The sequence below is a fragment of the Hyaena hyaena genome, unplaced genomic scaffold (genome assembly GCF_003009895.1).
Source record: "Hyaena hyaena isolate Hyena2069 unplaced genomic scaffold, ASM300989v1 scaffold_179, whole genome shotgun sequence".
Classification (NCBI taxonomy): domain Eukaryota; kingdom Metazoa; phylum Chordata; class Mammalia; order Carnivora; family Hyaenidae; genus Hyaena; species Hyaena hyaena.
This window is the reverse complement of record NW_024080812.1, coordinates 2,158,319-2,183,025: the sequence shown is the minus strand read 5'-3', so window position 1 is coordinate 2,183,025 and position 24,707 is coordinate 2,158,319. Positions and strand designations below refer to the sequence as shown.

Below are 24,707 nucleotides of genomic sequence, written 5' to 3'. Positions count from 1 at the left end.
GCAGAAGTCCACAAAGTAGGGAGAGGTTATCCCCTCCAAATGCACCTCTCAGGGAATGAGGAGTTGCCAGGGAGGAGTGCAGAGCTCTGTTTCTTCAAAGCGAGACTTTTGGTGTAACGGAAAATAAGGAGCTCTGGTGGCTCAGCCCTTTGGAGTCCCCTCAGCCTCCTTTCTTGGCCCCTCCTGGCTCATGACACTCCAGGTCATGGCTGGTGTGTTTCAAGAGGAGTTCATCTCCTGAGCAGATGCAGCCAACCTGTAGCCAACCTGGATACTGCCTAGGCCACGCTGTCTGCTTTGCAACCTAGGACCAAAGAATGGTCAGGTTATGGACCATATCATGCTCCTGGTGAGGGGTGGAGGGGTGGGCAGAGAATTCAAGTTACCAGGATGGTCAGAGCAGAGATAGTGAAAAGGAGTGTCAGGGAGGGCCAACTGCCCTCCCCACACAGTGGCCCCACCCAGCAGCCCTCTTGGTTTAAGACAGCATCACGACATGGTGTAGGAGGGGCTTGGCCTCCAGCAGCCTCTAGGAAAGGGGCTCCAAAATAGAAGAAACAGAGATGTATCAGAGCCAGTCCTGGAACACAAACACCAGTATATTTGATGTGCACAAATATGAAAAAGAAGAGACAAAGAGACCAATGGAGACAGAGCAGGCAATGGGCGCACAAACCCATCATGTGTCCTTTTGAAGAGCTGCAACAGTTGGGAGACAGTCCCACCCACTGTGAAGGTGGGAGAGCCGGGACCTGCAGCTCCTCCATGTCGGGGGTGGCTTCAGGGTGGAAGGTACTCTCCCTGCCTCACTACAGCTCAAGGGCTGGACCTCTCTCCTTTCTGAATTCCCTGTGATGATGTCTGCACGACCCAGAGCTACATAAATACCGGTTCTCAGGAACTGACCCATTCAGTGCTACCTCCCTAAGGAGACCCATGCAGAGAGTGGGGGACTAGAACAAGAGGATTTCATGGGCACCCCCTATGTATTATTGCTGTAAATAAGCATAGGCCATTGTGACTCACTAGCATCAGAAGGGACAGGGCACAGGGACAGGATGCCTAGCAGACATCAGAAGCGGTTTAACCATGCAGGCCAGCACATGGCGATCTGTAACTCAGAAATGCTGCCATGTCCAGTGGAGAGAGACCCAGGACACCAGAGGTTCACAAACAGCAAGCAGACTCTTCCTGCCAGCACCCCCACTGACAGAGCTGGGGTGCCTGGGTACTAAGGGGTTAGGGTCCTGAGATACCAAAAACAAAAAACAAAAAACAAAAAAAAAAAAAAACAAGTGTTGAAGTCAGGGCTACTCCTGGTGAATTCTGAGCCTTCTGACCCTGAGATCGTTGCCTCCCTTTGCTGGGGACTCTGTGCCCCACGAAGGACAAGAGCCACAGGGACCTGGATGAAGTGGAAAAACAGCTCTCTGTACATGTCAGGCAGGCAGGTTTATTGTGAGACCTCCTGGACTTGAGAGTTTGTAGAGCCCAGAGAAAAGATGGTGCCAGGGAATGCCCGTGAGTCAACATCTGGAGTGGCCAGACCTGATGGGCCATCCAAGGGCTTGCTCTGACTGAGAATCATGGAGGCCCCATGCTGGCAGACGTCAACAAGCTGACCACAGATTTGGGCATGGCAGGGGAGAAAGGTGGGTGGTGTGGTCTAAGGGCCCACATGGGGAGCCTGGAAGGGTATTGGGTCCAGAAAACTGGGATATCACAGAGTTAAGGGAGAAGGCCAAGGAAATACTCTCCCAGGGGGAACAGGGAAACCAGATATTTTCCCTCTGGAATCCTTTCCACCTGTAGATGGAAACCTGAATCTCTGGATGCCCCAAAGCCCTGGAATTGGGGCCCCAGCAGAATGTAGTTCATGCCTGGATTTGAGGCGCCTGGCCAGGACACAGAGGCTGGAAAATGCCCTTCATCCTGTCCTGGACAGGGTTAACTGCAGAAAACAGCTCTGCCAAAGGCAGAGTCTCCCAGGCTTTCCCTCAATCCAGGACACCACTCCTGCCCATCCCCAGCCCACCAGCCCTGGCTCACACCCTGGCTGGTGCTGTCTGCAGTCTAGGTGGAGCAGCACGGCAAGGAAGAGCAGCTTCTCTCCATAGGTGGTATTATCACTTTTTAATGATCCAAAAAAGGGAAAGGCTAGTTTCTACGACTCCTAGTGTGGTCAAGAAGAGACCACGTACCATGGCATTGGCTGCATTCTGATGAACCTCTCCCCTCAGGGAGTTGGGGTGGAGCCAGAAGTGGGCTGGAGTGAGGATTTCACCTGTCCACTGCCAGCAATGGACCTGTCACAGAGGAAGGGGGAGGGCAACCAAGATGACAAAGCCCATGAGCATGGCAGGGTTAATACTGTTCAAGGAGTAAGCTCAAAGTGTCAGCCTTGCTGGGAGGGGTGGGAAGGGGGTAGCCCTGAGGAGGTTTTGCTGCAGGGCTGGGGCTGGGGCAGAACCAGTTGACCCCTTCCCACTAAGTACGCTTCAAAGACCCTCTCAAAGCTGAAAGGCTGTCTTCTTTTTCTCCCTCACTTATTCTCTATGGGTCTCCCAACACGGGATTCCTGGTCCTCCATCCCCTAGAAAGCTTGATTGCCCCTGACTGGCTTGAAAAGAAACCAGATGCCTTTATCACAACCCCCCTCCCCTAAACTGATTTGTCTCTAGGTCCCCATTGTGGATCTGGGGCAGGCCCATCTTAGCCTGTGTGTTGGGGGAGGGTATCATTCAATTTTAGCTGGGCCACTGAGGGGAGGGGGCACAGAGAAGAGCACCGGGGCACTACCACAGCCCACCAGACAGGTGGAGAGGTATAAAAGGGGAACTTCCCAGTCATCAGGCCAGCAAAATAGTGGAAGGAAGGCTGCAAGAGGGTAGGCAGGGTCTGTCTCAGGGTTCTATCTCTGGCAACTGCTGTGTTGGCCAAGGATTTGGGGGGTGGGGGGTGGGGATGACTGACATGGATAAAGGGGCTGCTAATGGTAAAAGCCTTGAAAATAAGAGAAAAGGGGGGAAACGCCACCGAACACACAGGGATTGAAACCTCCAAAAGCCCAAGGTTGGTGGGAATCCAGCACCAGGGGGGGCCCCCAGAAGGCCAAGGGAGCATTAGAGCCCTGGGGGAGGGGAGAGGAGCCAAGGGAAGGCCTCCAGCCCTGGCAGACCAGCACTACTGCCAAGCAGCCTCCTGGCTGCCCAGTCTGTCCTTAGGCTGCAGCTCAGCAGGCCCCTGGGGAGGTATTGGTTGCAAGCAAGCACCTGAATATTGCCTAATGGAACCAGCCAAAGCCCAACTTAAACCACGTGAGAGGAGAGAGGAGGCCATGCAACAGCCCAAAGCCTCCTCAGGTCTTGCTTCCCATATTCTGCCCCATTCTCAGTCCCTTAGCCAGGACAGGGCCTGCTGCTTCCAAAGTCACCCAGGTGGTCCAGTTGCTGCTTAGCCACAGGCCTCTGGCCACCAGCCTATGAGCTGGGCAGAGGTCCACAGACCCTTCCAAGAGTCCCCGGGCTACCTCCACAACCGCCCCCCACATCTGGCCCTGCCCCCGGTCCTGCCCACAGTGGAGCACGAGGGGGTGCAGGGTGCCCTAGGGGACCCTAGGGGACTGAGGCCAGACCCGGGCCAGGGTTTGTGCTGTTCAGAAGACATAACCCCACCAGCTTGGTACCTCTGTCCACCAGGTCCATGAGAGAGCCCTGGACCCCACCCACAAGCCCCATTCAGTCTGTCTTGATGTGGCCGTTGGCCATCGCCAGGGGACCACTGGGCTCCCCGGGCTCGGCATCCTTGTCAAAGCGGAGGCGGAGGGTGTTGCGGATGATGAACTGCTCCATGATGAGAGACCCGCAGAACCAGGGCACGGCGTACTCCAGGGTGATGAGGCCCATGAAGTCAAAGTCGAACTGGGAATAGTCCCAGGGACAGGCGTTGAACTGGCGCAGGATGAAGCCGGTGGTGAACTCCCACAGGTAGGTCCAGAGAGTGTAGATGAGGCAGCGCACCAGCAGTGGGCAGCGGCCGCGCAGGCGCAGGTACATGCGCTCCACGATGAGGATGGAGGTGCCGTAGATGAAGAGCGCCCACACACTCGTGACCCCAGGGAACTTCCAGTTAAAGTTCACCACGAACTCCCAGGCCGCCGTGAACATCACCTCGCAGAAGTAGCCGTGGATGGCATACAGGTACCAGCGGGACAGCGCCGTCAGGGGCTCGGCAGATGCCATGGTGCCGAGTGGGGCTGGCTGCTGGGACACAGGGGAGACAGGTGAGGGAGGGAGGGAGCCCTTCTCCTGCCTTCCCACGCCCAGCGCAGGTCTCTGCTATGACCAGGCTGGAGGGGATTCCAAACCTGCCTCTACCTTTCTCTTTGGTTACCAGTCATATTCTTGACCCTATTTCGTGTTCATTCCTTTATTCCCTATTCCTCACCTTAGCCAGGTGGGCATGAGAAATTAAAGGAAGAAAATTAAAAGCTCCACTGGCTTCCTCTGTCCAGACCTACTCAAATACTATTGGCAGGAGGTATCTCCTACACTCCCTAAACTTTGTTTGGTATCTGTGGTCAACAGAAGAACTGGCTGTCCTGGCCTGCCAGTCACCCCCTTTTCTAGGCCACTAGCTGCTTTCTCATCAGGCTCGTCCACCAGGGTCACCATCTCTTCCTCCACTTCTTCTCAAACAACTCCACATCACTGATTTTTCTGAGATCTTTCCAAGCAACCTATCACATTTATCTCGTGTGTCTGTTAGTTAACATATACATAACATGTACCATGTTAGCCATTTTTAGGTGTATGGTTCAGTGGCATTAAGTACATTCATACTGTTGTGCAACTGTCACCACCATCCATCTCCGAAACCTTTTCGTTATCCCAAACTGAAATTCCAAACCCATTAAACACTAACTCCCCACCCCCTCCCCCACACCTGGTAACCACCATTCTACTTTCTGTCTCTATGAATTTGACTACTCTAGTTACCTCTTTTAAGTGGAATCATATGGCATTTGTCCTTTTATGACTGGTTTATTTCACTGAGCATCGTGCCCGCAAGGTTCATCCATATTGTAAGCGTGTGTCAGAATGTCCTTCACTTTGTAAGGCTGAATAATATTCATTCCATTGTGATCTAGCTAGCTATTTAGATATATCACATTTAAAAACATTTTTTAATGTTTATTTATTTTTGAGAAAGAGAGTGTGAACAGGGGACGGGCAGAGAGAGAGAGAGGGAGACACAGAATCTGAAGCAGGCTGCAGGCTCCAGGCTCCAAGCTGTCAGCACAGAACCTGACACGGGGCTTGACGGGGGAGGGGGGCTTGACACGGGAGGGAGGCTTGACTCAAGGCTTGAACTCCCTAGACATGAGATCATGACCTGAGCCAAGGTTGGATGCTTAATCCACTGAGCCACCCAGGTGCCCCCTTTTTCACATTTTATTTATCCATTTGTCCACGAATGGCTTGCCTCCACCTTTTGGCTATTGTCAACACTACTGCTATGAACATGGGTATACAGATATCTGTTCTAGTCTCTGCTTTCAATTCTTTTGGATTTATACCCAGGAGTAGAATTGTTGGATTGTATGGTGATTCTATTTTTATTTTATTTCTTAATTTTTTATGTTTTATTTACTTTTGAGAGAGAGAGAGAGACAGCATGAGCAAGAGATTGACAGAGAGAGAGGGAACCACAGAATCTAAATCAGGCTCCAGGCTCTGAGCTAGCTGTCAGCACAGAGCCCTAAGTGGGGCTTGAACCCACAAACTGTGAGATCATAACCTGAGCTGAAGTTGGACGCTTAACCAATTGAGCCACCCAAGCACCCTGCTATGTTTATTTTCTGAGGAATGGCCATGCTGTTTTCCATGCAGCTGTACCATTTTATATTCCCCACATACTCAAGGATTCCAATTTCTCCACATCCTTGCCAGTACTTTATATTTTCTGTTTTTTTGATGATAGCCTTCCTAATGGGTTTAAAGTGGCAGCTTGTTGTGGTCACATTGGTCTTAACTGCTCCATTAAGTGGGTTTTGGTGTTAGTTTCAATGTTGAAAGGAAACCAGTGGGCTGATAGTCCTCTCTACTTCTTATTCTCTTCCTCTCCTCTCTTCTCAACCCCAGCAGTCTTTAAGGCCCCATCCTGCTTTCCTAAAGGCTGGCCTAACCCCCAGACCTCTCTGCTTTCTCCTTGCCCTCCATCAGGACTGTCTAGATGACTCAACTGGCCCTTTCTCCAATGCCACCCCATGTTTGCTGCTATTAGGCATATGCCCTCTGATCCAGCTAGCTGGTACACAGCCAGTTAGCCTGAGTACTCCTTGAGGGCAGGGACTATTTTACAGTCCTCTGTTCTGCAGCCTTGGCACAGGCCTTCCTGGAGCAGGTACTGTCTAAACGATGCATGTTTGGGTGTGTGGCAGGGGTACAGTTCAGGGCTGCATCAGGAATGGGAAGGCAGAACATGAAAACATGCATCCCAGCTCTGCCAGCTGCCAGTGAACATTAGGCTTGACACGTCTGTCAAGGTGGGAGAGAGGACAGAGGTTAACAAGATGCATCTGCAATCTGCCTGCTTGTCTGGGAATCCCAGCCTCATCTTTCAGCTAACACAGACCCAGTCACAATTAATACCCATCCCAGTGTAGCCTCCCTTGTGATCGCTTTGTGGTCTTCCAAGCACTTCCATTCACATTTTGTCATTGGTTCTTACAAAATTAAGATTCGTGTGAATGAATTCGTGACCCAAGAGAGGTCATTTGCCCCATATTCCAGGGCCAGTGGATGGAACCGCTAAGACTAGTATGCACATCTCCTGGTTTTTGCTTCAGCACCATCCCTCTGCACACTACTGCCCATCTCCTAGACATGGCACTCCCCTCCTCAAAAACATTCAGTGGCCCCCCATTTCCTAATGAAATGCCACAGCATCCTTGGCCTGGCATTCAAGACTCACCAGGATCTCATGCCAGCCTACTTTTTCAGCCTTATTCTCACAAGCCAGCTCTCTCAGTCTTCCCTCCCCTCCTTGCAGATTCTATCCGTGTATTTCCCGTGCCTTCTCCTCTCACCTCCACAAGTACAAACTCAGCTTCCAGGTTACCTTCAGAACAAAATCTTTTTCATCCTCCCCTCCACAGTCCTCCCTTCCCCCACTGAATTGCCATAGCACTCTCTCTCTCTCTCCTTGGACCAGATGATTTCCTGTTTCATTATGTTGATAACGTTCAGTCCCCATCCAGACATCTTTCCTGTGTTCTACACCTCTGTATTCCACACCTTCCTGAACACCTCCCCCTAAAATGTCCTATAGATACCTCAAACTCCTTTCCTAAATCAGACTCATTATCTTTTCCCCAAAACTTGTCTTCCTCCTGTGACCTCACCCTGATTAAAGGAACCACCAAGCATTCAGTTAGCAGCCAGCTCTAGTGTCATGCTAACTTCCTCTGCCGCTTCCCCACTCGAACATAAGCTCCCCTGAGAATAAGGACTTTGTCCCTCTAGTTCAGTACTGCACCCCCAGCGCCTAGAATAGTGTCTTGCACACAGCATTCAATTAAAAAAAAAAAAGACATTTCTTAATAGTTTGTAATTGCTACAGAAGTCATTCCAAAACTCAGTGGCTTCAATCAACTCTCATTTATTACGATAGCTTGTGTGTCTGTAGGTTGGGGGGGGGGCGGATCTTGGCTGGCCTCAATCATGAGACTGCTGGTTATATGGTGGTTCTGTCCTATCCTTGGCTAGGGTGGCTCTGATCTACTTGTCTCTCATCCCAGGCATACTTTCTCATGGCAAGGGCAGAGGTACATGAACGAGCAAGCCTACTGCACCAGAGCTTTTTTTTTTTCTCCAATTTTTAAAAAGTGTTTTATTTGTTTCTGAGAGAGAGAGAGAGGCAGTGTGAGCCAGGGAGGGTTAGAGAGAGAGGGAGATATAGAATCCAAAGCAGGCTCCAGGCTTTGAGCTAGCTGTCAGCACAGAGCCCGATGTGGGGCTTGAACCCATGAACCTCGAAATCATGACCTGAGCCAAAGTCGAACACTTAACTGACAAAGCCACCCAGGCACCCCACCATAGCTTTTCAAGACTCTGGTTAAGTCATGCCCACTAACATCTTCTTGATCGAAGCAAGTCACATGATAAAGGCACCAAGTCAGCCATTACCTCCTGTCCTTTCCACCACCTAAATATCTTTGAAATCATCTCTTCCTCTTCACTCCTCTTTCTCATTGCTGCTGCTCTGCTTCAGGCTGTCACCATCTCTCACCCAGAGTCTCCCAGCTGGTTTCTTCCCTTGCCTATTCCTTTCCAATCCACTCATCACACTAAAAAAGAGCACGTAGGGGCGCCTGGGTGGCTCAATCAGTTAAGCATCCAACTTTGGCTCAGGTCATTCATGATCTCACAGTTCTTGGGTTTGAGCCCCATGCTGGGCTCTATGCTGACAGCTCAGAGCCTGGCACCTGCTTCAGATTCTGTGTCTCCCCTCTCTCTCTGTCCTTCCCCCACTGGTGCTCTGTCTCTATCTCTCAAACAAACGTTTTTTAAAAAAAGTATAGAAACCATAATCTTTCTTAAGTGCAAATTCGATGTTTCTCCCCACGTAAGGCCTATAAGTGGATCTTTACTATCCACGCAGTAGGCTCGAACCCCTAGGGATGGCTGGCAAATCACTTTATGAGCCACCTCTGCCTCAGACCTTGTCCTCTGGATCTTCTCATTACTGGTTTTGCTACCTGGGGTGCCTTTCCCAACTGCTACTGCCACCATCACCCCCAACCCATGGCCCGTGAGTCCATAATCTTCCTTCAAGGTCCAGCTCCTCCTCTGTGAAGATTTTCCTAAATGCCACCAATTCCAGAGCTATCTGCTGCCCTGTCTGTCCACCTTTGCACCCAGTTCACTTCTGTGACAAGAGTTAGCAGTGTGCTTTGCCATGCACCAATGGCCCCTCGATGAACTTTTTATATAATGTGAAGAGGAAAAAACAAAGCAGGATTCAAAACTAAATCATTAATATGATTTTGATTTTGCAAGAGCCTATAGACCTGTAAACATACACAAAATCAGCCATAATCATCTCTGGAGGGTGATGTCACAAGTGATTTTTATTTCCTTATTTAAACTTCTCTGTATAGTCTAAAATTTTTTTATACTAAGTATGTGTAAACTTTTACGAAAATAAAATTTTATCTTAAAACTGTTTGTTGTATGAATATGTATTAATCACCTTTGTGCTTGTACAGAGAAGATTGCTCAACAAACTTGCCAGACAAAGGAATCTAAGGAGGCCTGAAGTTCTGAATAGGTAACGCATGCTGTTCTCTCCTGAGCCATCACCAACAAACAACAAGCCAGGACTCACAGGTTTGAACAGCATGAAGTGGTTTAAGCCCAGGGTCCCTAGACTCTAACTTTTGGGTTTTCAAACTGGTTAGTAGTACCCTGCACCTGTGGGCATGTTACCAGACCTTTCTGTGCTGCTGTCTCCTTATAGATAAAGGGAGCATAATAAGAGTAACTGCTTCCGAGGATGACTGTAAGGATGGGAGCTAACAGACACTACTGAAATTATAGCAAATGCTCAAGAAATTGTGGCTGTCACTTCTGGCACAGAGTCAGGCTTCCTGGTCAGCTTCTCCCGCTTTGCATGCCACCTTGTACCCGAGGCAGGTCACTCTGCCCCTGTCCTCACTAGCAGTTGGGCTACCTTCCTTGCTAAGCAGGTCAGGTCTTCACCTCCACCCAGAGCACAACCCAGCAGCCAAGCAACCCTGTGAAACCAATAACCACACACAGCCCATAGGGGGTACAAAGGCTGAGCTGAGGAGGGGTCAGGTGAGCTTCCAGCCTCTGTGCGCCTGGGGAGGTTTAACCAAAGGGGAGGGGCCTCAGAACTAGCCCTTTGAGGTCCAGGCTGGAACAGAAGGGTGGACTGAAAGAGCCAGCATTCCTGGCAAGCTTCTCACACCTTCATTTCATACTGAACCCCTAATAGGCTGTTGGACCCCCAGAGTGGGAGAGAACACATTCAAGCTCTAGGGAAACTCACTGAGAATGAGGAGGGGCCCATGAGCTGAGGCAGGCATGGATGTGGTGGCCTGGAAAGCACTCTATCTCCCAAGCAGCTCAGGCCTCCCTCAACTTAGATCTATCCACCTGACTTGTACTTGCACCTCTGGCCCCTCTGGCCCACAGGATCCTGTTCCCTGACATAGCTAGTGGGGTCCTGTTGGGTCAGCCCCTACCCAGTGCTGACTTTAAAACCCTGTTCTCCTCGCCCTGTGAGCTCATCTTTAGAGATGGCCAAGGATGGTTTCCCAGTCAATTACAACTCAGAGGGTCCAGTCACACCCCCTCTGAAACAGGTGACTTTAAAGAGCTAGACCTCCAAACCTTAGAGCAGAAGCAAGCAAGAACGAAGGAGTAGCTGTTAAATGGTGGAAGGAGGGCAAGATGTTGAAAAGAAGAGAGGATGGGGAAGAAAGAACAGAGTGAGCCCAAGGCCTGGATTCCATTTCTGGAACCTTCCATACCTGGAAGAACACAGGTAGGCAGAGGAGAGGCGTACCTAGGCCAGGTCAGTCTGCGTCTGCGGGGTTTTGCCAGAAGAACACGCCTAGTCCACGTGAGACAAATGGGGAAAACTGGAAATCCTGGCTGGGGCCAGGAGATGGGGGTGAAGACAGAGAAAGGGGATGTGAGACAGCATTATCAGCTGGGATGACAGCTCATACCCACGGTGGCACCAACACTAACATTAGAGGCGGCATTGGCTTGGGTGGATTTGCAAAGCTCCACTCCCCAAACCCAGTGCTAATACTCACAGGAGCTGTGCTTAAACTCTGAGCTGGAACAGGCTCCCCGACCCTCTGCTAGGCCCACAAACCCCTACCCCTGCCCAGGCCTCCCCCAACCCGAGCCCTCTCCCCATACTCTTCCAATACCTCCTTACTCGGCACTGGAATCAAAGCCCTGGGAAGGCCTGCGTCAGGAAGAACCAGCAGCTCACTGGACGTTGTCTCCTGGTGACAAACACAGCCATCTGAGGACCATTACACAAACACAGGACAGCCCAGGAAAGAAAACTCAAGGTGAAGTGGAGAGCGTGGGCAAGGACGAAAACAGGAGAAAAGGATTTGAAGAGCTGTGGACGGTTTCACAAACAGGATATGGGGAACAACACTCACCTATAAGAGCCTTCATACTTGTTGATAAAAGTGCCTGGGAATACAGAGTTCCAGCAAAGGGCCAGAACTCAAGATGACTTGTCAGAACAGGGCACCTCCCCTCCCCCCGCCAAGTGGACAGGTGATAGATTTTGTGGGGAGGGGTTCAAAGTCTTGCTCCCCAGGAGTATCTCACCAGCTTCCAGAATCTGCTGAGCTGTTCCCTAGGCAGAGAGCACAGCAAGTTGAGAGGGGCAAAGAGAACGCCACAAGAGTTTAAGACAGGCTGGAGGCAAAACCAGATAAGCAACTTCCTTTGGTTTTACTCAAAACTCTCATCTTGTTCCAGGAAGCTAAGGTGCCACAACATGTTGACTCTGGGAATTTCTGTTGGGAAGAGCATCTTGATAGAAAATTGGGATTCCCCTTCCATGTTACCAGGCTGGGCAGGCCTTCACCTCATTACAAGGCCTCTTTCACCTCATTTACTTTCCCATTCCCAGGCACCAAAATCGCTACAGTTCCATGTGCTGGGGAGAGGCACAGCCGTTATAGGGGGTCCCTGAGAGCAAGGAGGTCGGGGGGACTCTGAGTCCAGCCCCCTGGTAGGCCCTGTGCTGGAGGTGAGTGGAATCAGTGAGGGGTGGGCAGGTGTCCTAACATCTGGGTGAAAGATGCAAGGTCTGAAACCATCCTGAGCTTTCTGCTGTGGTCATCAAGTTGGGAGGGGTGAGGTTGGGAGGAACACATGGCTTGCTTCAGGGCCAGAAAGGAAGCAAGCAGAGCTTGCTAGCTCAGATGCCATAGAGTTTGACCCTTTCTTGCTAAGGTCATCTCCCCAGGAAAGCTCTTTGGGATGCTCCTCCCTCTACCTCCCAAGTCCCGGTAATAATCAGGCACTCTTCTCTGCGCTTACCATGTATTAACTCAGATAATATTCAAGCCTATTTTATAGATGGGGCAATTGAGGAAGAGTTATTGATAATTACAGCTATAAAAGGCAGAGCTAGGATTCAAACCCAACAAGTCTGGCTCCAGAGCCTTCATTCCCATTCAGCACTTGCACTGCCCTTGAAGCTGACTACAGGCTCCTCTATAGGCACCATCATTTTCTGAGTTTCTGCTTCTGGAAGGCTAGGATGGTAATATGGAGCAACAACAGGAAGCAAGAGGGATGTAAGCCTCTAGATAGAGCATCAGTGAAGCCCAGAACAGGTGTCAGAGCTATTGCAGGCTCTCAGCCTATTCTGAGAGGCCAAGTTCTATTCTAAGGCCAAGTTCTGGCAAGATCCACACAAGGATCCTCCAGGGTCATAGCTGACCCTCTCAGGACCATGGTAGCAGCCACCTCTGAGGGCCTCAAGGCATGTGCCATTCAAAGGCCTTTCACCAGGACATACATTGGTCCTGGTCAGGCCATCCTGACTGCCAGCCCACCCTAATGTGGCTGGGAATCTCAGATGGCCCAGCCCTGCCATGGACGTTCAGCCAAGAGCAGCAACCAGCATCACACTGCCCAGAGAAGCCTGGTGCCTGAAGCAGCACCAGGGAGAGTGTCAGGACCAGCCATTCCACTCAGAGCAGCAGAGCAGAGGGGATTTTACAAGGCCTTGGAGGCTAAGCAAATCCCAGCTGGCAGGAGCATGGGGGCAATTGGGCCTGGGGAACACAGTCAGCCTGGTACAGAGGTTTCCCAGGGCTCACGCAGTAAAGGACACTCGGCAGAGGGGTCTCTGAGGCTGGGCTTCCTGAGTGTTGCCTCAAGGCTCCAGACCTCGCTTGGCTGCTTCTCTATTGTTATTCGAATCTCAGCTCAAGCATCACCCCTGAGACCTTCTCTGGTCTCCACTTCAAAATAGCCTTCCCATCACTGACATCATCCTGTTTTCTTCCTCCAACACTTTTGCTTTCTGCTATTTGCTATCTGTTTGTTGTCTATCTCCTCCAACCAGAAGGAATGCTCCCTCCCTGGGGGCAGGGGCCCTGTCTTGTCCACTGCTGGGTTCCCAGTGCCTACAACAGCACCTAGTGATAAGACCCATTAATACTGGTGGCATGAATGAATGAATGGGCCCACACAGGTGCAGGTTCTTAAACACTGATAAGAGCAGGTATAAGCAGCTAGCTGGCTCAGCCTTCACTTCTCTCCTTTCTTGGAAGATACAGCCTTTTTAAATTGTCAATACTAACATTTTAAAAGATCTTTGTCATTTTTCCTGATTAAAAAGGAACATGTGCTCACACCTGAAATTTAAACATTACAGAAAGGACTGGCCTGGAAAGTAAAAGTCTTCCATCACCCCACATCTTAGAGAAAGTCACTGTTAATGGTGTGTTGTGTATTCATCCGGATTACATTTAGCTTTAAATCAAGCAAATCCATGCATCATAGAAAGAAAAGGAATTCATAATTCCACCAAACTAGCAGCCATTATCACTTCTCCCTTGCAATTTTTTCTCATGTGTTTATTTTACAAGTTGCTTCAATGCACTTATTCTGTAACCTGACATTCTCACTTCTTATATCATAATCATTTTCCTCAATTGTTATATTGGTTATGTTCCCATTATTATAATGGCTGTCTGATATTCCACCAGGTGGGACACTATAACTTACTTAACTTAGATGCTCAAAAAAGAGAGAGAAATTGTTTCCCATTTCCACTATTACAGTGACACCACAAGAAACATCTTTTCTATGCCTGTAACAAAAGAATTCAGCCTTTTTCTTCTCTAGGACTACATCCTAAGGAAAGATTTCTTTCTTTTTTTTAAAGTAGGCTCCATGCTAGGCATAGAGCCTAATGTGGGGCTTGACCTCACAACTCTGAGATCAAGACGTGAGCTGACCAAATGTCTAACAACGATGAATGGATAAAGAAAATGTGGTATAAATATACAATGGAATATTACTTAGCCATCAAAAAGAATAAACTCTTGCCATCTGCAGTGATGTGGATTGAACTGGAGTGTATTATGCTAAGCAAAATAAGTCAGAGAGAGACAAATGTCATATGATTTCACTCATGTGGAATTTAAGAAATAACACAGATGAACAGATGAAGGGGAGGAAAAATAAGATAAAAACAGAGAGGGAGGCAAATCATAGGAGACTTTTAACTATCAAGAACAAACTGAGGGTTGGTGGAAGTAGGCAGGTGGGGGATGGGCTAGATGGGAGATGGGTATTAAGGTGGGCACTTGTGATGAGCACTGGGTGTTAAATGTAACTGATGAATCACTAAATTCTACTCCTGAAACCAATACTAAACTATACATTAACTAACTTGAATTTAAATAAAATCTTGGGAGCACCTGGGTGGCTCAGTTGGTTAAGTGTCTGACTTCAGCTCAGGTCATGACCTCACAGTTTGTGAGGTCAAGCCCCGCATTGGGCTCTGTGCTGACAGCTAGCTCAGAGCCTGGAGCCTGCTTCGGATTCTCTCTCTCTCTGCCTCTCCCCTGTTCACACTCTGTCTCTCTCAAAAATAAATAAACATTTAAAAAAAATTTTTAAAGAAAATCTTGGAAGGAAAAAAAGATGAATAATTAATTTAAAAAAATAATAAAGACCTGAGCTAAGATCAAGAGTTGGAGGTTAACTACTGAGCCACCCAGGTGCCCCTTAAAGAAAGATTTCTTTTTTTTTTTTAAATGTTTTATTTATTTCTAGGAGAGAGAGAGAGACAGAGTGAGCAGGGGAGGGTCAGAGAGAGAGGGAGTCACAGACTGAAACAGGCTCCAGGCTCTGAGCTGGCAGTCAGCACAGAGCCCGACGCGGGGCTCGAACCCATGAACCGCGAGATCATGACCTAAGCGAAAGTCGGACGCTTAACCGACTAAGCCACCCAGGTGCCCCTAAAGAAAGATTTCTTAATGAATAATTCCAGAAATGGGATTACTGTACTGAAGGGTTCAACAGTCTTAGGGGTGATGGTATAGATTGCCCTGGGGAATTCTGTGTTATGTGGGGGACTAGGTTTCTGGTCTGAGCCACCGTGTTCCCACATTGGCCTCTGTGGCCATCTCTGCACCCCCACCCCACTCCTACAGTTCAGGCTCACACTACCCTGGCTACAAATCAACTTCCTGAAAGACCCTCCAACCACAAACTGATTTTGCAAGCCCAGGTGGAGTGAAAAATAAATGCCAGCCCTGAGTTTTAAACTCTTACTGGCACCAGAATCCACATCTGCCTACAGCTGAGAAATACCCAGTTACCCCTTTCCCTCCCTGCAAGCTCCTGCGTGGCATCTGGGGCTCCAGGCTCCCATTTGCCGGCCCAGCAGCTCTCCACAGCCTGTCCAGTCAGGAGTGCGAAAGCACTGGCTTTCCCTGGCCTGTCTTCCAGGGGAGTTTCCTGCCTGCTGGTCCCTGATCCCTCGGCGGGACTGTCTGCCCTAGGCAGACAACAGCCTTTAGGCTGGACAGGCCTCCAGGGCTTGGGAAAGCAGCCAATGGTCGTTTTTTGTTAAGTTTATTTATTTTTGAGAGAGAAAGAGACAGAGCATGAGCGGGGGGAGGACCAGAGACAGAGGGAGACCCAGAATCCGAGAAGCAGGCTCCAGGCTCGGAGCTGTCAGTACAGAGCTCGACACGGGGCTCGAACCCACAAACTGTGAGATCATGACGTGAGGTGAGGTCGGACACCCAACCAACTAGCCCCCCAGGCACCCCAACCAATCGTCATTTTTTAGAGCACCATCAAGGAAAAGCCAGAGGTCAAGGCTGGAAAGAAAGCCCCTATGAGGATAGGTGCAACTCCACAGTTGGGGGTCCCTTGCTCTCCATGCAGTTTGTCTAGACTTGGGAGGGAGAACCTCCTCCTAACAGGCCAAAAGCAGCAGAGGCCTTGCTCCTCTTGAACCCTTGGTGGCCACTTTTATGGCAGCTAAGGGACCACCAATCCCTCACCTCCCAGTGGCTTGGGTGCTCTACCCAAGTCCTCGTGAGCTGCTCATATTATCTGAGCAGAGTCTGGAGTCCCAGATGAGGTACAGTTCTCATTGCACAGAGGTAAAGCCTGGGACCCAAAGCATCCAGGAGCCTGCAGATAAGAAAGAGGATTTGGGAAGATGTCATCTCCTATGTGCTGGGTGTCTGACATCACTCGTGTCAGCCAGTCTGGGTCTGGCACAGTTTTTAGAGGCCATGTGGCTAAAAGATGACTCCAGCATGTGAAATGGCCTGTAACTGATGACAGTCCTGACACTCCCCTCCTATTCCACAACTATAGCCCTGTGACGGGCCCTTGGACAGAACACAGGCTCAGACCTAGAACCTCCGGACCTGTGTCCGTGCTGCCGAGGCAAGGCAGGCTGGTGATCCCCGGGAAGCCTGAAACATACTCACTTATCACACCCTTGAGTGCACGACTCAGAACAGACATCAGGATCACTGTCCAGGAGTGTCCCCAGTTAACCTTTCTCCCGCTGCCTGTCTGGGCCTCGGTGCCATTCTCAGCAGTGTGGGCAAGCATCAGCCCCAGGGCTCAGCTGATCCTCGGCTTGTGGGTGGGCGGCTTCCATGTGTCCCTGGGAATAAAAGAAGAGGCGTTCATTAGCTTCTACTCCCCCGGCTCCAACCCACCAGGCTAGTCAGAGGGGCAGCCTCAAGGCAAACACTACAATTGCCTGGGCTCCGGGCTTAGCACCAGGCAGTCAGCTCACCCAGGCCACTGGGCCCGTCTCCTGGAACCTATTACTGTCCTGCTTGCTCAGGTCCTGGTTAATCCAGCAATTCACACGCAGGACTAGGACTTAGGGCTTCTTGCACCATGAGTAAATGTGTGCACATTTGTAAATCTGAGAGGGGGTATAATTTTAGAATCCAGTCCCTTTCTCATTTAGCTTCAAATTACACTCTCACCTTCACCCTGCAGTGGCTACATCTGTTCTCAAGGGCGGTCAAGAACCCCAGACACGTAGGGTATTTGTTGTAGCATTTGGGGAATCAAGCACACTACACACAGAAAAACAAGCACACCAACAAGATGTGTGCTAGACCCTCTCCCCGCAATAATCCCACCACCCTAATATTTATTTCATTCTATTTTATCACTATTATTGTTGAGGCCCTTCCTATTAACATCAGTAACATAGAGGCACCTGGGTGGCTCAGTCGGTTAAGCATCTGACTTCAGCTCAGGTCATGATCTCACAGTTAGTGGGTTCAAGCCCCACATCTGGCTGTGTGCTGATCGTTCAGAGCCTGGAGCCTGCTTCATATCCTGTGTCTCCCTCTCTCTCTCTGCCCCTCCCCAGCTAGCACTCTCTCTGTCTCTCAAAAACAAATAAAAAATTTTTTTAATTAAAAAAAAAAAAAGGGACTACAAGCTGATACAAATCTGACTTTATAATGCCCCTGGCCACATACATATTTTTAATATAGTCCTAAGATTTGACCATTTGATAGAGATTTTGGCTTTAATATGAACGCCTTGAAGCTTCTCTGAAAACCCCTTGAGTGCAGCATCATCTGCACAAACCCGAGAACAGAGGTCAGGTGCAAGGTGGCCCTATATCAGGACAGGGGTGGAAGCCAAGACCATTCCTCCCCACGGAGGGCCAAGCAGGGTCTTCCATAGAGGCGCCACCCGAGCTGGTGCCCACAGCCAGCTTCCTCCCAGCCCATACCTCCCAGGCTCTCTGAGCTCCCTGAGCTGACAACTTGCAGGGCAGCAGGGGAGCCGAGGAGAAGTAAAAGGGCAGAATTCACTATATGCACATGTGCTTGTGGCCCAGGAGGGTGTGCACCCCTGGGTCCCCAGCAACCCCCTCTGCCCGCCCCCCAGAACCGAGACAAGTAAAGGATGGAGAGCAAAGTGTAGTGGGCTGCTGTACTCCCTGGCTCCTCCCCGGCTGCTCTACATACAGGAGCTTCAACCTGCCCCACCTGTCCATCCTCCCCCTGTCTCCCAGACAGCTGGCACATACCCATTACCTCGAGGAAAGGGCTTTAATGGAGCATGTCCGCAACCCCTTCTACCCCCAATACTACCATGACCCACACCCAGGGAGTTCAATCCCACCCACTGGCACTTCCCCTTCCACGGGGAACTAAGCAGGCCACATCACCAAGCACGAGACAAAATAGAAACAGAAACCAAAGCCCACATCCTGGCAGCACAGGCTGTCGGTCGCTGCAGTCAGCCCTGGGAGCCCGCCGCCGCTGGCCGAGGTACCGCCCTGGCAGATGAAGCTGCTGCAGTCAGAATAGGCCCCTTGCAGAGGCCAGCCTGGCACCGGACACCTCCTGCTTCCTAGTCTGCAGGCTCTTCCTCCAGGAAGGTGCTGGGGGCTGGACAAGGAGGCAATAGTCTAGCAGGGATCCCACCCCTGCCTCTAAGTGCACATGTTGTCCCCCGCCCCACTGACACTTCCTGGCCCCTTAGAGCAGGTCCCTCGTATAGGCGGCATGAGGCTCCTTTGTGGACCACAAGGCCTGAACTAGAAGTTTTTGGAGCATATGAATGTATGAAGAGCCCTTATAGCAACTAACATGGGCAGAACTTATACTTTTTCAAGTATATCATCTCTGATGAATCTCCCAAGACTCCTGCAGGGAGGGCAGGAATGATCACCACCCACCCCACCCCCACTCCACCCCCCATTTTAGAGATGAAAACACTGAATTTCAAGACATTAAGAGATTAGGCCCAATCTACACATTTTATTCAAACCCTAGTTTTTGGGCTCCAAAGTCACCCCTCTCCCCATACATCATGCCTTCAAGCTGCTTCCCATGCGTCTGCATGCACCTGTCCCTCATTCACTATAATCTACTTAGTCTGTTCTGTAAGCCGCTTATTCAACATGCCCCGTGTTCCTCCGAGACCCAGCTCCCTCCTCATTCCTTTGTGATGCCATCCTCCTAAGCCACCAGCTTTTGCATCACTGATGTTCCCACAAGCCTTTGAACATCTTTCCACTGAAACATAACGTCCCATCTTAAAGTTATTATCGTCTGTTTCTCCCTCCACGTGATAAATTCCTTGAGGCCATGGAATTTCTTCTGGATGGACAGACAAGCAAGGTTGAGAAGGGCACAGCTAAACGCTTGGGTGACGACACCATCCAGTGTTATCAAGCAAACAGTGGTGCCTAGCATTCTTCCTTAATTTTTAGGCCAACTCATCATGGAAGGGCTCTCTCCCACAAAGCGCCATAAATATGGGTTTACAGTGGCCAGGGCTATCTTTGCAAATGAGGGAAGAAAGGATGATGTTCACTCTTCTTCTCCTACCTCGAAGAGCTGTCACCTGGACAGAGGGGTGAGGACAGACAAGTGGATGCCTTGTGTAGGGACAACAGAGATAACATATCACACGAGGAAGGCTGGGGCAGGAACAAAATGTCCCAGGCATCCCAGGAGAAACTGCAGGCTCCTATGTGGGCAAGGGGCCAAGCTCAGGCTCAGGTCAGAGAATAACAATGCCTATTCTGTTATTTCTACAGTGTGCTGGCACTCTCAAAAGGCACATCCATTTTCATGCACATAGCATTCATTTCCCAAAGAGGTTTAACCAGCAGCTGCTGGCAGGAAAGTCCCTCTGCATCACTCTCTCCTCCCCTATAACTATTTAGGGTAAGCTGGGCTTGCAGGATTGAAGCTCTACTTCTCTGACCGGAACCTAAAAATCAAACCTATCCCCCACTCTCTGCCCCGTGTCCATGGTCCAGAACCTAAGACCAGATCCAGGAAGCATCAGGCAAACACATCCCTTTGTCCCTCTCACTCTCCTCATCCCCACATCTCCCCCCACACTAGGTACCTACAAAGTAAAGAAAAAAATGCCCCCAAAGCCCCACTGGGGGAGCCCTCTGATTACTCAAAGTGCCCTGGTTCTTCCCATGGGATGCAGAACTGCTTTTACTCGCCCTGTAGGAAGACCAGCTCTGAACACAAGTGGATTTGGCAACTTCTGGAGTCAATGAAAGATTGTGCAAAGGTGCAAATGCACCTGGGTCTGCTCAGCTCCCCCAGGTGAAAACCCAGGCCCTTAGGCCTGACTGGCATAGAAGAGGTTGGTGGAAATGGGAGACAGGCCACCCACATACTCCATTTGACCCTGTCCTTCCACTCCATGCTCCCTCGTTTTGGGCTTAGAATCTGGGTTTCTCAGTCTGCCAGACATCTTACCACTCTGTCTTCTTCCTCACTTGCAGGCTACTCTGTCTCCTTACCCTCCTCTCCTTCCTTCCTTCTCCCCAACCAGCCCCTCTTGCCTTGCGTGCCTTTCTCCATGTCCCCTTCTAAACAATCCCTGACCACTCATCCCCTACACCTTGGAAGGTGGTCTCTGGCCCCGTGCCCCTCCCCTTTGCCTTCCACCCCACCCCCTGGCACTGGGTAGCTGCTGCTTGCTGCCTGAAAGGCTGGACAGCTGCTGGGCTCTCTAATTAGCTGCCTGGCTGCTGTCCCAGAGCAAGGCATGTGTTACAGTAAAGAGCTGCCTCACCTCCCCTTCATCGATAATCCCCTATGCAGATCCCATCAGGCAGCAGCTGAGGGGCCCTGGAATCCTGGTCACGTGAGACCAGCAAGGCTTCTCCTGTCAGCTGGAAAAGGACAGCCAGCGGCCTCACAGCCTCATTGACTAAGTGACCGGGAATTTATTTATCAGGGTTCCCCTTATTACTGCCCATGTCCTTAGGGTGTCCCATAGGTTACCCCACCATCCCCACACCCTTGGAGCAATGAGAATGCTTCCCCTTTGTTGCCTCACGAGTAGAGGCAGAAAGAAGCCCAGTAAGCCTTTTGGAGTATAAACCTGAGCCCTCTGAACAGCATGACACCCAGTGCCCTGCTTTCCACAGCTTTCCAAAGCCAAGCCACCTCCAGAGATTTCTAAACAACCAGAGATCCAGTCCACGAAGTCCCATGGAGGCTAACATGCTTATTCAAGGTGTTGTATTCCAGTGGTCAACAAATATTTACTGAGCTCCTGCTGAAGGCCAGGCACTGAACTGAGTGTGAACAAGACAATGTTCCTGCCCCCTTGGAGCCCACATCTCTGTGGGGAGACAGACAATAATTAAACTAGCTGACATGCTGGAATGTCTGATAGTATGACACAAAGAAGGGGAGATGCCTGGTGAGGGCAGAGAAACTGGATGTGGAGGGCATGTCTTAAACTTCTCTAAGGATGTAGCATTTGGGCATAGATCAGAAAGATGCAAAGAGGCCTTTTTTTTTTTTTAAGTGATTTGTCTGTGTGTTTTAATGGTTATTTATTTTGAGAGAGAGTGCGTGGGGAAGCAGGAGAGAGTGAGAGAGGGAGAGAGAGAGAGAGAGAGAGAATTCCATGCAGGTTCCACACTCAGCACAAAGCCCAACATGGAGCTCGACCTCATGACCATGAGATCATGACTTGAGCCGAAATCAAGAATCAGACACCCAACCAACTAAGCTACCCAGGCGCTCTGCAAAGAAGCCTTTCAGAGAGCTTTGGGAAAAGCATTCCAGGCAGAGGGAACAGTAAGTAAAAAGACCCTGATGGAGGAACAAGCTAAAAAACAAGTCTGAGGAATAGCAAGGCCAGAGCAGCTAAAGTTAGTGTGATTAGGGGGTCAAACATTCTCTGCCCCTCATTGCAAAAGTTATCTGGTGGTCCCTGCAGTGCCAGCTGGGCCATGGCAAAGCCCCAATTGCCAAGGGGACATGCCCAGCACAACTGCCCTGTGGGCAGGGGCTAGAAGCTGCAGGTCCCAGCCAGCTGTTTGGCAATATAGTTATTAACAAATAAAGGCAAAGTGAAATCTTTCTTGACTGATGGCCTAGAATTTCCACCTGCTTCTCATCCAAAGAATTTAGGTAACTTTACTAGGCTTTCTCTAACCTGAGTATTTCACTTTAACAAGAAAGTAAATGTTCCTTTTAATTCCAGCTGGTTTGTTAAGTTTTCTGTCATTTGAAATCAAGAAAATCTTAACACAGGTGATTTCCTTCCACCTGGAACATACCTTTTTGGCATGAGAATCACATATCTGAGCAGCACCTGTCCACCTACAGCTGCTGTGTAGATCTGTGGCTCTGCCCTTGCATACAGTTAGGAGCAGAACTGAGAATCAGATAGGTCAGATGCCTAGTCTGTCTCAGCAGGACGTCTACGGCTTTGGGGGCTCCAAACTTCCCTTCTGGGCACTGCCCACACTTTGTCATTTCCCCTTTCACCTCACATGACTCTTGCCAGCAACCTGGCACACCTTGACTCTCTTCTACAAACTGGACATGGGAAAACTAATAGCCTGAAGGTGAGGTCCCTGCCAAAAACAAGTAGTGCACAACCAGCTTGTTTTGTTTTTCTATAAGCTCTAGAACATCACTGTCCAACTTGATAGTTCCATGTGGCTATTTTAAAATTTTAATTTAGTAGAAATGAATAAAATAAAAAGTTCCATCCCTCCATTGTACGAGCCACATTTTCAGTATTCAACAGCTAACTGTGGTTCATGTCTACCATAGTGGACGGTGCAGATACAGAGCACTTCCATCATCACACAAAGTTGGGTTGAGGTGCACTGCTCTGGAGTTATCCAGGGTGACCAGAAGGCCACCAAACACACAGACCTAAAACTCAGCTACCTTTTCTTGCTCTTGGGAAACCTTTTCTTCTGAATGGACACCCTGCCTGTCCTCTCTTCCTCAGGCTCAGGCTTCGTTAACCATTGTAGGATGGAGGGTGAGGGGATGGTGAACCATCGTTCTTTGAAAGCCTCTGTCCACTGCAACTTATATCCAAGAACCAGGAGAGGTCTCTTGGTGAATGGGTTCAGCCCCTGGGTCTCTGGCTATAACTCAGTCTAGGGGTGCTGCCTGGAGTGTTTAAAAACTCCACACCATTTATTGGGCACCTCCTGTGTGAAAGGCAGCTTTCACACAGAATCCCTTACAAGTCTGGGATGGAGACATTAACTCAGATTTACTCAGGAGGCAAGGGAAACTCAAATAAGTTAAATGACAGCTAGAAAATGGGAGGGCCAAATTTTTGCCAGCACTTTTTTTCTTGCACCACTCAAGAGAGACATGGATGTGTGGACAGGGAATAGGGGACTTCGTTTACCCACAACAATGGGCCACCTACAGTTGGTAGTGGGTTCTCATGGTGGACAGTCTCATGTGAGCTGCCCCTCCCAGCATATTCAAGTCCACGAGGGCCTTGGGAGAGCTGCCTTGAAGGGTCTCCCCATAAAAGATACCACATCAAAACCACAGGAAGGCCACAGTATAGAAGACAAACCTGAGCAGGTGATAGGGGTCAGAACACAGACATGTGGCATTTCTCTTGGGCAAAGAAGGGAGAGGCACGAGAAAATTTTGTTATAAAAAGCTATATGAACCATAGTTCCTTATCTTTGCATCCTCATGTCCTAGATAAAACTCAGCATATATTAGGCACTCAACATCCAAGTGCTGAATGAGGAAAAAGGCAAGGCGCAGGTACTCCATGAGTGAGGAGGCCGGGCCAAGACGAGACTGAACGTCAGACACGTTGGGGAAGACAGAAATGAGCTACACTGAAGGATCTGTGACAGTTGCTGTTTGCTCTATGTGTGACCCAATCTGAATGTCCCCTTCATCTAAGTAATGGCCCAGAAGAAAGGCCAGCATACACCTGGCTGGGCCCTGACTGTAGCCAGACACTTCGACCATGAGCTTAAGCCTGGCAGCCCTGACCCTTCACTCAGCCTTTCGCTGGACAGCTCCATCTACTGTGAAAGCACTGAGACTTGCAGCATGTTCAAAATGTGGCTCCAAACAGCACTTAGGCAAGAGTAATTAAAGGGATGTTATCACAGTCAGTCTCTCATTAGCCTCGTAATTAGACTGCTGAAAATAATTAACATTCCTTTTGACAAAGGAAACAGAGGGCCCATTGCATTCATTAGGACAACCTCAAACTAGCCTGAGGAAGGCTGAGAACTCATCACCTCCTAGCTCTTCAAAGGACAGAGTCAGCATCAGGTAACACAGACCTGGTGACAAGTTCTGCCTGGGGCCAGGGAGCCCCAATGTATGTATTACAGATAAAAAGTAACACACTCACACGTACTCAGAGAAAAGGAACTTGAAGGAAACTCATGACTGTATCACGATGGCAGGGCCATGGGCATATGCCTGCCTGCCCCAAGGCCCCAGAAAATGACAGAAGAGACATTTTCTAGGAAGAGTAAATCCATTACAGCATCAGAAAACAAGAAGGAGTGATATGGGGTTCCTGAATATGGAGGGCAAATGGGAATACACTGATGGAGAAACCACAACCCCCAAAATAAAACCATGAAAAAAATAACAATTAAAATGGTAACTGACACTCATACAGCACATAAATATGACAGACACTATTCTTAGAACTTTTCATGTATTACCTCATTTAATCTTCACAAAAATCCTTTGAGACACAAACTATTATCATTCTTACTTTATAAATAAGACCCAGCGTTACATAGCTTTTCCAGAGTCATAGTACTGATAAGTGGTGGGTTAGGATCTGAACCAAAGCAGGTGAGGC

General features: G+C 49.6%; 1 protein-coding gene across 6 annotated transcripts in view; it reads right to left on the bottom strand.

Moving 5' to 3' along the window:
* Positions 1–1,861: 1,861 nt before the first annotated feature.
* Positions 1,862–24,707, bottom strand: part of TMEM229B (transmembrane protein 229B) — a 39,051-nt gene continuing 16,205 nt past the window's right edge. For 3 of the 6 annotated variants that reach the window (XM_039240735.1, XM_039240736.1, XM_039240734.1), the window contains exons 2-5: positions 16,547–16,728; positions 10,973–11,050; positions 10,562–10,685; positions 1,862–4,259 (exon numbers count right to left, since the gene is read on the bottom strand). In XM_039240735.1, coding sequence (XP_039096666.1) covers positions 3,738–4,241 — 504 coding nt within the window. In that variant the 5' untranslated portion in view covers positions 4,242–4,259; positions 10,562–10,685; positions 10,973–11,050; positions 16,547–16,728 and the 3' untranslated portion in view covers positions 1,862–3,737. The remainder of the gene's footprint in view (positions 4,260–10,561; positions 10,686–10,972; positions 11,051–16,546; positions 16,729–24,707) is intronic. The other 3 variants (XM_039240738.1, XM_039240737.1, XM_039240740.1) reach the window with 3 other exon arrangements.